This window comes from Perissodus microlepis, chromosome 12 (assembly GCF_051167445.1).
Source record: "Perissodus microlepis isolate ML-2025 ecotype Zambia chromosome 12, ASM5116744v1, whole genome shotgun sequence".
NCBI classification, from domain to species: Eukaryota; Metazoa; Chordata; class Actinopteri; order Cichliformes; family Cichlidae; genus Perissodus; species Perissodus microlepis.
In genome coordinates, this window is record NC_140472.1 from 6,523,249 (window position 1) to 6,535,967 (window position 12,719).

A 12,719-nucleotide genomic window follows, 5' to 3' on the forward strand; every position below is an offset into this window, starting at 1 on the left:
AAACAATGTGGGAATCCTGTCGTTTATAAATGACATTTTTCATGTTGATAACTATTATGGCGTTGATGAAGAAGGGCCATTACCAGAACTTCAAACAAACAATAATGTCAATATTCCAGATATTGACATCAACATAAATGAGACTGCAATGAACATAATTCAACAAGTGAATCCATTAGAAAATGATGGAAATCATGGAATAGATGTGTTTTCTTCACTTTTACACCTTCTACATTAAATAAAATATTTTGCAAAAATTAAAAAAAAAAATATAAAACAAACATTTCAGAAAACATATCTGATCGAAACTAACATATTGAAACCATTTTTCTTTAAAATGATAAAATGACAGCTCTGTTGTCAAACAGAAACTGACACAGGCAGAAGAATAAACAGACACAAAGACAAGCAAATCAAAAACCGATGGACATACACATGAAATGAGTAAAGTGACACAAATTTTGTATATTCAAACTCAACAATCTAAATTAACTTCTGAAGTGCTGTTAAACAATTGGTATCTACCTGTATGAATCCTGAAGAACAATCACTTCTTGTCAAACTGATGTCTTAAAACATCAATTTGACTGAGGCAGGTAAATTTGGAAATATTAAAACCTTAACAAGTTAATACTCAATACTCACTTTGAATCAATAGAGAGACCAATACAAAAGAGAAACACGCAAACTCCTCCAGCATAATGTGTTCATACCCTGCCAAAGCCGTAAGTGTTACCTAATGCAAAATCAAACTTCTCCTTGAACAGCTGGTATGAAACATGCAGTGGCAGCCTAATGCAGTTAACACACGTGTTGGCAAGAGGGAAAATTGGTGTAGAAGAGAAGTCATCGTCTCCTCTATGAATGAACTCAATCGAGGGTGCTGGGGAAAAGCCAATAGGTGGCACCGCAGTTGCTCCAGTTGCAAAGGCCAATATCTTCTGTAATTTGGAAGGTCCTTCTTCTTCTGCATAAAACAGAGAAGGAAAAAAGTGTTAAAAGGTTATTTCATTTGGCCAACATAAATTGTCAGTGAGTATTAATCTAAAGCAAGAATCTTAATGACTGTTATTGCAATGACTATAGAGCATGCTTTTCATCTTTCAATAGTCTCAAAGAACTATGTAAAAATGTTACTACAACCAAGAGGGTAATGTGGTGTTATTGTTATATGAGTATGTTATTTAAAATAAAGATTTCAGAAATGCTAACCTATAAATCGTTACATCTATTTATTGTGCACTAAAGTGGTGACAATTACCTTCTGCATCTTGGAGATAGTCTCTCCAGAAGGTAACAACCATCTCCTCAGCAGCTCTTCTGTTGCTTCCTTCTGGAGATAGATTAATGTTGAAAAGATCATCCACCTGGTCAGCAGTCAGCATATGTGGCTCATAGCAGAACAGAGGGCGAAAACTGTCTGGATGCCTCCTCATTTTCTCGAGAACCCCAAGAGTTTTCAGACCTTCACAAAATCTGGATAAACAGCACAAAGAAATTTTATTCAATAATTCTGCAATTTCATGCTTCTAAGTTAATTGTATATTATCAATTTGGCACAATCAATTATACTAGGTTATTAACTGACCATTTTGATTAATAGGTAAGATTTTTATCACCATTTTAATTAATCTGAAAAACACAGAATACCCAAATACCTTTGAAATGGACCTTGAACCCTGTGGATGACCTGAAACATGACAATGTCATGTACCAGCAGATCCCTGTCTCTTAGTGAACGCATAGGCCTCAGGCATCCTGCATTGGCCAAGTAATCAAGCAGAGGTTCTTTTGACTTTTCAAGGTCCTCAAGGGTTGTACTTTGAGATATCTAGCATCACAAAGAGCAGAGGAAGGGCTTGTTATGGAAGTTACTTAGTAGTCTTATAACCTATTAGAAGGAACCCAGCCACCAGTGGTCTACACAATCACAATATGCCCAAGCGTACATTGGAAGTCAAATGACTACACAAATTTTTTTAATATGTTTACAATGTGCTTAAAAAAATGAGAAAATATACTCTTTCGTCTACCCTTATCTGCTGAGTCTTAGTTTAATACAGCAGCAACATATAAAAACTTGGCATTCAGCAATGGCCAAACTGATCCGGATAAACATTCCCTGCAAAAGAAAACTGGAACACAAACTATTTCCAATTCACTATAAGATTTATAAAATAAACATATAGAGACCTTTTTGACTTTTTCAAAGAGTTCCAGGTCAGCTATGTCTTCCAGGGCTGGATTTGCTGAATTTCCAACCAGAAGGGAAAATACTGTTGGTGACAGAAAGTTAGGTGGTGGACCACCATGTACCAAGCTCACTGCAATGGCTCTGCCAGAGATGTAGTACCAGTCCCCTCTGAGAGCTGCAAAGCAACAGAATAAAAGGAAAAGCAAAATTGTCAGTAATGTTGCCTGTAAAAATAAATATCAGTTAAACAGTTCCCACTATTAATCTTAGAAAAATAGGTAATTACCAGTACTGTCAAGTGCCAAGTTCTTGCAGTTTTCTTTCCCCTCAAACATGGCTGACCTGGCAATTGTGTCCATCAATAGTCTCAAGAATTCCCTCCTTGGCCCACCTAAATCAACCCCTTCCTCATTTTTCCCCATATCATCTGAGAATTTCACACAGATCATCAAGTTGGGATCATAAGATAGCCTTTGAAAACCACGCAAGGCTCCCTCCCACACAGCAGAGCGATTTATATTAAATTTGCACTGCTGTTTTGTGCTAATTTTGCTTGATAGTTCCAGCAGTATCTCTTGAACAGGGACTTTTTCTGCACTAAAAAAAGAAAATAAAACAGAAAATAAAATATGTCAGCCATGTAGTCATGTTACAGAATTTGAGAATATGTGTCACACTGATCATAGAGATTTAAAGCTTAAAAGTTTTATATTGATTTAACAATTCTGGAAAGCTATAATCATGTCTCAAACTCAAATTCTGTATGTTTGTTACTCACATCTGATTCTCCAAGCTCGCAATTATAGCTTGATTTAAATCCTCATCATCTGAAGAATCGCCAGAAAGCGATGCCACGAGAGTTAAATATGAAGAATAATCTTCATCATTAACGCTCATGGCAGGGATGTCTTCACTTCTTGCATTGAAATCTCTGCTGTGACTGCTTGTGCTAGGTTTGTCATCACTTCTTGCCATGTAGCCTTCATCACAAATGCTGTTCCCATCACTTCCTTGCTTTGCTCGTTGCCTTTTACCAACACTCCTTCCAATACAGTTGGTCCCAGTATCATCTTCTTCATCACTGCTAGTGCCAGGGTTATCACCTTTAACATGACTTCTTAACCTTGTAGTGACTTGGCTGCTCATGTCTTGTTGGATTTTTGAACTATCAACTTCAAAACAATCATTGTCACTGTCCTTATCAGTTGCACAACTGCTTAATGCTGATTTGGAGCTGATGTGGGAAGGATCTTTGTCTTCATCTGATTCACTCTTCAACAGAGAAAGACCAAAAACATATATCAAAAGCAAGTAATTATAGCTTATCTTAAAAAGATTAAAATAAGAAATATCCATATTGATTGCTCCCAAACACTTGTTTTAAATAAATATATTCTATTTTGCTAGAAGCCCAATTGTTGACATGTTTTTTCCCAAATCATGATTACTTTTCATTCTTTTAGGAACTTACTAAAAGTGTCTTTGATGGCCTTACATAGAGGGCTTTGGTTTTAAAAACCTTTAGGATCAGCATCCCATTCAGCGCTTGACCATCTTGGAGCTTTGGAGACACCAGCTTATTGCCACAAGCCATTAGAAACTCGAGGCTACAAAAAATAAATAGGGACAACAGCAATTGCTAATTAGTTAAATATTTTAAATATTAGTTAAATATTTTATTATATACTGTTCTGTTTGTGTGTATGCTTTTATGACTTTTAAATTCTACTGGTATAGTCCATATGTTTTTATAATGATGAATAATATTTTAAACTTCTTTACTTTGGTATATTATCTTTAAGTACAAGTCATTACATGAATACACACAGTAACAATAAACAATAGTGTTTTACCTGACATCGTCTGGAATGCGTTCACCAAAGCTTTCCTTGATGTGTTTCACGACAGTTTGGTTGTCCCAGGTCTTCTGGAATTCAAAAGCACTGAGGATGTGCCCATGTTTGTGTAACCATAATTTTGAACCTTGTTTGCACACTACTCCCCATGATGGAGTTGGAAGTAGTATAACATCTTTGTTGAAATGGTCATGCTGCTGGGCCATAGCTCTGAAATATAAATATAACTATTAGATACCATAAACAACAGCAAGTGGAGGAAAACCAAAGTAATTGCTTAAAGGAGCGTCTTCAACATCTTTAAGAGTTCTAAACAAATGTCTGTCCTCCTCCAGAAAATCCTATGTACGCAAACACACGTTGCAACTTCTTATCTTGTGCGCGTCTTTTGTTTTTGACAGCGAATGCGCACCTGCAGACCACTTATGTGCACCCCTGGTTATTATTTAGCTTGTCATATTGCAGCCACAGAAATTCTTTTGTCCATGAAACCAAAGCTGCACTTTCTTTTTGCCTTATAGTCTGATTTGTCATAACTTTTCCGTTTTGTGGTAAGCTTTTCTTTGGCTGTCAATTCTTCACCCTGACCTGTCTTATTTGGCTCAGCAGAACTAAAATATATATCCTGCTGCTTTTACACACGCACTCACATAACGCTCAGCGATTCTCTGCGCGATCAACCTCTCACATGTTTAAGCTTGCTGCGGGAGAGTTCACTTGTCATGTTTGCATAGTAAGCTAACGATTGATAAGACGATGTCAGAGGAATTGGTGCGCAAATTATCGTCACTCACCAATCAGTGCTGTCGCTCTCTATACACAATTCGCGCGATTGCAAAGTGAAAGCAAAAAACAAGCGCAAATTCAAACGCGATTTCAATATGTCACATGTTGACAGTGGCTCACCGATGCCAATGACATAATTACCCAGCTACATTTCCGGAAGAATGCAAAAGCATTGACATATATTTTTCCTTCCTATGACAGCCCGACGGGCAGGGCAGAGATAGATTTTGGTAGCCCGACTGGAAAAATCGCTAGCCCCAGGACGTCGGGCTAGCGATTTTGCCAGCCCTGCAGTATATTCTTAAATATCAGACTATTACATATGGCCCCATTTCAGGCAAGTGAATACAAACTCATTAAACTTTGTAACTACCTTTTTCTTCTGGTGCCTGATGTCCAGCTGCCGAAGCATTGCCGAGTTTGATAACGTGGTGCAGGTGCACATTCTCTCCTGACTGTAGATGTCGCTGGCATGGGCAAGCTGCTACGTTGACGTGAGGGAAAGAGGGATGTTAAGTGACTATCCAGTCCGTCCACACTGGTACTTGCAACAGGTTGCTGCCCCACGACTGTCGCATTTGACAAAGTTCTGATGGTCTCTGCTGAGGCTAATATACTGTTGAGTAATGCGGCTGCTTCACTTAGGCTACTAGCAGGTTGCTGAGTAGACATCTGTGTAGTGGTTTGAAGTGTACCACTTTTTCCTTCTCTTTCCTGGTCTGGACACAACTTCCTGTTCATCTGAAACTCCTTCCTGTTCAACTGAAATGCCTTCCTGTTTAACTGAAATGCCTTCCTGTTCAACTGAAACGCCTTCCTGTTTAACTGAAATGCCTTCCTGTTCAACTGAAACGCCTTCCTGTTTAACTGAAATGCCTTCCTGTTCAACTGAAACGCCTTCCTGTTTAACTGAAATGCCTTCCTGTTTAACTGAAACGCCTTCCTGTTTAACTGAAATGCCTTCCTGTTCAACTGAAACGCCTTCCTGTTTAACTGAAACGCCTTCCTGTTCAACTGAAATGCCTTGGATTTTCAGTAGTGTGTGTGAGAGGTAAAATTTCAGTAGTGTGTGTGAGAGCGTTTCAGTAGTGTGTGTGAGAGCGTTTCAGTAGTGTGTGTGAGAGCGTTTCAGTAGTGTGTGTGAGAGGTAAAATTTCAGTAGTGTTTGTGAGAGCGTTTCAGTAGTGTGTGTGAGAGGTAAAATTTCAGTAGTGTGTGTGAGAGCGTTTCAGTAGTGTGTGTGAGAGGTAAAATTTCAGTAGTGTGTGTGAGAGCGTTTCAGTAGTGTGTGTGAGAGGTAAAATTTCAGTAGTGTTTGTGAGAGCGTTTCAGTAGTGTGTGTGAGAGGTAAAATTTCAGTAGTGTGTGTGAGAGCGTTTCAGTAGTGTGTGTGAGAGCGTTTCAGTAGTGTGTGTGAGAGGTAAAATTTCAGTAGTGTGTGTGAGAGCGTTTCAGTAGTGTGTGTGAGAGCGTTTCAGTAGTGTGTGTGAGAGGTAAAATTTCAGTAGTGTGTGTGAGAGCGTTTCAGTAGTGTGTGTGAGAGCGTTTCAGTAGTGTGTGTGAGAGGTAAAATTTCAGTAGTGTGTGTGAGAGCGTTTCAGTAGTGTGTGTGAGAGCGTTTCAGTAGTGTGTGTGAGAGGTAAAATTTCAGTAGTGTTTGTGAGAGCGTTTCAGTAGTGTGTGTGAGAGCGTTTCAGTAGTGTGTGTGAGAGGTAAAATTTCAGTAGTGTGTGTGAGAGCGTTTCAGTAGTGTGTGTGAGAGCGTTTCAGTAGTGTGTGTGAGAGCGTTTCAGTAGTGTGTGTGAGAGGTAAAATTTCAGTAGTGTGTGTGAGAGCGTTTCAGTAGTGTGTGTGAGAGCGTTTCAGTAATAATGTCCCTTACGGCACCTCATAGCTGTCGATCTAGCATTTGAAGAGAGAGTCTCCCTTCTCTATTTACTGTGGAGAGCAGCGGCATAAAGGACGCCCTCGCCGTACCTGGGTCCATCAGGTCCTCCAGAAGCATGAGCAGTTTGGTGAGTTTCACCACTTGCTCCAGGAGCTGCGCCTGGATGACGGCCACTTTCAGCGGTACCACCGTCTTTCCCTCGCCCAGTTTGAGGACCTGCTGTCCCACGTTGGTCCAAGCATCGCCCGCCTAGACACCAACTACAGGCGCTCAATCCCACCTGCAGAGCGCCTGTTCATCTGCCTGCAGTTAGTAAAAGTGTTTAATACGGTAGTCCTTTATTGATACCTATGCTAAACTATCCGTTTATACACTGCTAACATTGCTGTGGTATGATATCAGTAAATGCCATCGGTGTTTACTGATCGCAAACTGTGGTATGGAGACGACTGTTTATATTTCTAGTGATACTCAAAAGGTCTCATCAAGTCCTGATTTAATTCGATTTATGCTGTTATCAGTGTTTGCAATGATAGCATGGCTGTGGTGTCATATCAGTGTATGCTCTCAGTGCTTGCTGATATCAAACTGTGGTATGAGGATCACTGTGGGTAATCTTTGTAGTGATACTCACTCCTTTTTGTTCTGGTATAGAACCAGTTGAATATTTGTATATAATCCCTGCAGCTGTCAGACTCTATAACAGGGGTCACCAGCCTTTCTTACAACTGAGAGCTAGATAAAATTGTGAACAGTTCATCTTTAGTTATATGATAATAACAATTCTATCTTGATATGCTGTCTTATCACAGGTTAATTTTTCAAAACAGGCCTGGGTCGTGTAGCAGCCAACAACTCCCCCAGAGAGGCTGTCCTGGTGAGGGAGATGGCCCACTTCTCTGCGGAGGGAGCAGCGTCTTGTCAGCCAAAAGAATAGCCTGTTTGAAGACCCAGTGACTTCCCCACAACGGCTCTGAGCCACCCACAAACCTGCCTTTTTTAAAATTTTCTTAATAATTTTCTTAATAAATGGAGCTCTACTCCAAAATAAACTAACCTCTCTTTATTCTCTTAAATAATTGGTCTTCACTATGTTTCTATATAGTAGTATATTTTTTCATTAGTATAATAAGAAATTAATTCTACATGTGTCAAGTTGTGTGCCAATATTTTCTGTGTAGTAGAACTGAGACATTAGTTATTACAAATATTTATTTGAAATAATATTAAAATTCTCAAACAGAAAAACATTAAACATAAATATATAAAATATAACTATTTACAGAGAGACAGGAATAAAAAGGACCCAGCTTAAAGTGGAAGAGCCTCAGGGAGAAGGAGGAGAAAAATAAGAACATTGTTTCTGCCCTGGAGAGCCTGCTGCCTCATCAGAAAACTACTGATTGCTAGGGTCCAATGTTTCCAAATTTAACACAGCTGTGCTGTTTTCAAAAATGAATTTATAAATTTGAAATTTCACTAATACTCTCGTCTGAGGCGGCATGCTCTCCAGAGCAGGAACAAGGCTGAGGAGGTAATGCTCCATTGAAGACTGGCGTGGCCTCTTCAGGGACTCCAGGATGGCCAGCTCCACCGCCGATGGACCGCCCTGGGACCCGTCCTGGGACCCGTCCCTCGTCCACCTCAGAGCTGTCCTCCTCTGTGGGCCTGTAAAACACAGCACAAAACAACACAAAGAAATGAGAAGGCTGCTACTAGATTTTCATTGTCAACATTGAAAAAAAAACAGGATATAAACAGATTGGTTGTAGATATTTAGTAAAGGTGATCACAAGGGAATCCAACCGAGTAAAAAGTTATCAGTGCTTGCTGTACATCTGTTGCTACAATTACATACCTGTGTGTGCAGCAGCAGGAGCGGAGGGACCTGCTGCAGAATATTGCCTTGACTCAGTCAAGACAATATTAAATGTTAACAGGTTTTAAACAACAGTCATAGAGAAAGTATATACAGTGGTCCCCCATTTACTGCAGCAGGGGTTCTCAGAATAACTAGCCCCTCGCTACGCACTTTATACACTTTTTTTCACACACACGCATTACTCACAGTTCTCACAAGTTGATTCTCAAAGTGCAAACCTTTGTAGATTTCAAAACATAAAACTATTATTATGCCGCGTTTTTTCTTCGTCTGCCTGCCACTTTGTGCACCTTTTTCCCTCCCGGTGCAGGTGCCTATTTCCGATTGAGGGTCATGGTTATGGGTGTTTTTGTACAGTTTTTTTTATTGGGCGTGATGGTTATCAAAACCAGGCATGACAAATTTGGCAAGCGCAGGAGACACGACACGGAGGAGATTTGTCAATCAGGCTGCAGAATGCAATGCGCATTGTTGACAGTTGTACTGTGCAATAAAAAAATCAGCGAAAAAGCAAGGCAGTGATGGATGAACAGCGGGACCACTGTGTGCTGTTTATTAATAAACAATAAAATATATTCCTATATGACAACATGCTAAAGAGCAGAAAGGTATTTGTACATCAGTGGGAAAATAGCGGGGCAGTAGGCGGGCTTGCTAGCTTTTGTGCAGTCAAAAATTTCAAAAGATAAATGAATAAACTTACCAGGTTGGCAGCTTCACATATCTTCCTCCAAGCTCGGTCCTTTTTATTCCTGTCTCGGTACAGAAAGCAGCTTTTATTATATTTATACAGCAAGAGGACCAGTTAGCTTTGCACAAAAATACCTGGAAGAATTGTCCTTTAGTGCCTGTGCTTTTTTAGTTTTACTTAATTAAAGTCCAGTTTCCTCAGACTTTTTAAGGACACACTGCATATCATTCCAAGATTCACTACATTTTTGGCAAACAACTCTTTGAGAATCACCTTGCTGGTGCAAAAATACTATTCTATACCTGTTAAACTATGTTATGTTTTAGCACTCATAAATCCAACTAAATGGGAACAAATGATGTGTTTTTGTGACAGGTTGCTAATAACAAAGTGCCTAAAGATCAATTTTAAAATTGGTTCTTTGCTAATTTTTTCTTTTGTAAAAAACACGAAAATGTTCGTGCCTGTGAATTCTGATTCTACCTCTTTACATTGGACAAAAATTCATGCCTTTGTGGAGACTTGATTGAATTCCCCACATATCTGTTTCAGTTACAGGGAAAAGCTGACCAACCAATCTGCAGTCAATTTCACACTAATCGCTCCATTTGCTGTCGGATAAAAAGACACATTTGATACCATAAGCTTCTCCTTCAGAGTATCAAGACCACAGATTTTTTCCTGCTGAATGATTGCACAGAGGGTTCTCATCATCCATGTCTTGTATCCTCCTCCTGCCGAACTTCTGTTATGCTCTTCAGAGCTGTTCATCTTTAGTATCACTTCATTAGGCTTTAACAAACTACATTTAACAGCTTATCTTTTGTGTGTTATGCTAAAAGAGTTTGAACAATAAGATAAGAGATAAGATAAAACTTTATTAATCCCTCGGGTGGGTTCCTCTGGGAAATTCTGTTTCCAAAAGCACAGCACCGACAGAAGTTACAGTTACAGAATATTATATATATATATATATATATAGATAGATATAGATATATATATATATATATAGATATATTTATACACACACACACACATATAAATACAGAGACATATATAAATAAAATATACGAAGGGGATAAATAGAATAAATAGGAATAAAAATAAAAATACAAGTGAATTGCACATTTCAAGTATTGAAGTCTATTGCACCGTTGACTATTAACAAAAGTATTGCACAAAAGGTATTGCACAGTGAGGTGAAGAGGCACTACAGCTTAGTTGTTCCCCCCTCCTTTGTCCTCCTGTCTCCCCTCCCTCTCCCTTCCAGAGAGGAGTTAAACAGTTTGATGGCGTGTGGGACAAAGGAGTTTTTAAATCTGTTAGTTCTTGTCTTGGGGAGAAGCAACCTGTCACTGAACAGACTCTTCTGGTTGTTAATGGCCGTGTGCAGAGGATGCCCAGCATTGTTCATAATGTCCAGCAGTTTTTTTAGTGTCCTTTTCTCTGCCACTGTCACCAGACTGTCCAGCTTCATGCCGACCACAGAGCTAGCCTTCCTGATCAGTTTCTCCAGCCTGGATGAGTCCTTCTTTGCTGTGCTGCTCCCCCAGCACACCACAGCATAGAAAAGTACTCCAGCAACCACTGACTGGTAAAACATCCTCAGGAGCTTCCTGCAGATGTTAAAAGACCTCAGCCTCCTGAGGAAGTACAGTCGGCTTTGGGCTTTTTTATACAGGTGCTCTGTGTTGCATGACCAGTCCAGTTTATTGTCCACCCACAGCCCGAGGTACTTGTACTTGTTGACCACCTCCACCTCCTCCCCCTCTATCTGAACCGGCAGTGGACCTTCTCTGGACCTCCCGAAGTCCACAACCAGTTCCTTAGTCTTTGAGGTGTTGAGTTGCAGGTGGTTTGTGTGACTCCATGCGACAAAGTTCCTCACCAGACTTCTGTACTCCTCTTCCTGATCATCCCAGATACACCCCATGATGGCTGTGTCATCTGCAAACTTCTGAATGTGGCATAATTCAGAGTTGTAGCAGAAGTCAGAGGTGTACAGGGTGAAGAGAAGAGGGGACAGCACAGTTCCCTGTGGTGCTCCTGTGCTGCTGACCACAGTGTCAGACGTGATGTCCTTCAGCCTGACGTACTGTGGTCTGTCGGTGAGGTAGTCGGAGATCCAAGCCACCAGGCAGGGGTCCACCTCCATCCTGTTCAGTTTTTCCTGAAGCATACAGGGCCGGATGGTATTAAAGGCACTGGAAAAGTCAAGAAACAGGATCCTGACCGTGCCTTTTCCCCCATCCAGGTGTGAGTGGGCTCTATGCAGGAGGTACAGGATGGCATCCTCCACTCCGACATCCGCCTTGTATGCAAACTGTAGTGGGTCCTGGGCATGTTGTACCTGTGGTCGGAGGAGGTTGAGGAAGAGCCGCTCTAGAGTCTTCATAAGATGTGACGTCAGTGCCACCGGTCGGAAGTCATTCAGCTCATTGGGCCGGTTCCTTTTGGGGACCGGGACGATGCAGGATGTCTTCCATAGGGCGGGCACTCTCCCCAGTCGCATACTGAGATTGAAGACTCGTTGTAGCGGCTCCCCAAGTTCAGCGGCACACGCCTTTAGCATCCTAGGACACACCTTGTCTGGGCCTGCTGCCTTTCTGGGGCGAAGCTTCCTCAGTTGTCTCCTGACCTGATCCACTGTGACACTGGGAGATGTTTGGGAGGAGGGGGGGGAAGAAGATGTCTTGCTGCTGAGAGAGGGATTGGAGGAGGGGGGTGTCATAGTGTCAGGAAGGGGGGGGAGCGAGGGAGGGGAAGCGAGGGAGGCAGGAGATAATATTCAGAGAAACTGGGAGGATTTCCCATCCACACACTCAAACAAGCTTTACTCAAAAGAGTTTCTGGGGACAATGAGTATTACTGTCCTTTGTTTTACTATTTATGTAAGAAAACAACTTCATGTCATAAATTCTCTTATGATGTACCTTACAGAGTTATGACCTGTGGCAGTGCATTAGTGCTAAGTGGCCTCTATGATTGTGTTAGTCAGCATTAGGAGCTTGAACAAATGTTCCAAAACATGTCATGTCAAGACAAAGTGGCCTCTTCTTACTGGGTTAATTATGATGATGTAAAAGGCATATATATATATATATATATATATATATATATATATATATATATATATATATATATATATATATATATATATATATATATATATATTAGTGCTGTCAGTGTAAATATAGTTAAAATAACGTTAATGCCATAACTGCACTAACGCTGCCGTTAGCGAGTTAACGCAGATTGGCCCGTGCGTGGGGGTGCACGTCGCCAACGTGTTTACGAGCTAACTGAGCTAACGCGTTGACGCCGTGCAACCCTCGCACAGGCTAAAAAAATTAAAAATACTGGTAGTTTGCAGAAAAGATTTTAAAAAGTAAAGAAAAATATGGATAGGGTGACAACTGTGC

The 12,719-nt window shown here is 40.6% G+C and overlaps 1 protein-coding gene across 1 annotated transcript; it reads right to left on the minus strand.

The window, feature by feature from the left end:
* Nucleotides 1-23: 23 nt before the first annotated feature.
* LOC146375718 (uncharacterized) lies at nt 24-5,732 on the minus strand. Its single transcript, XM_084947383.1, has 9 exons — nt 5,210-5,732; nt 4,048-4,260; nt 3,666-3,801; nt 2,973-3,466; nt 2,481-2,791; nt 2,194-2,369; nt 1,659-1,831; nt 1,262-1,476; nt 24-967 (listed from the first exon to the last, which is right to left on the minus strand). The coding sequence occupies exons 1-9, from the start codon at nt 5,575-5,577 to the stop codon at nt 708-710; spliced, it is 2,346 nt and encodes a 781-aa protein (XP_084803509.1). The 5' UTR covers nt 5,578-5,732; the 3' UTR covers nt 24-707.
* Between the last annotated feature and the right edge of the window lie 6,987 nt (nt 5,733-12,719).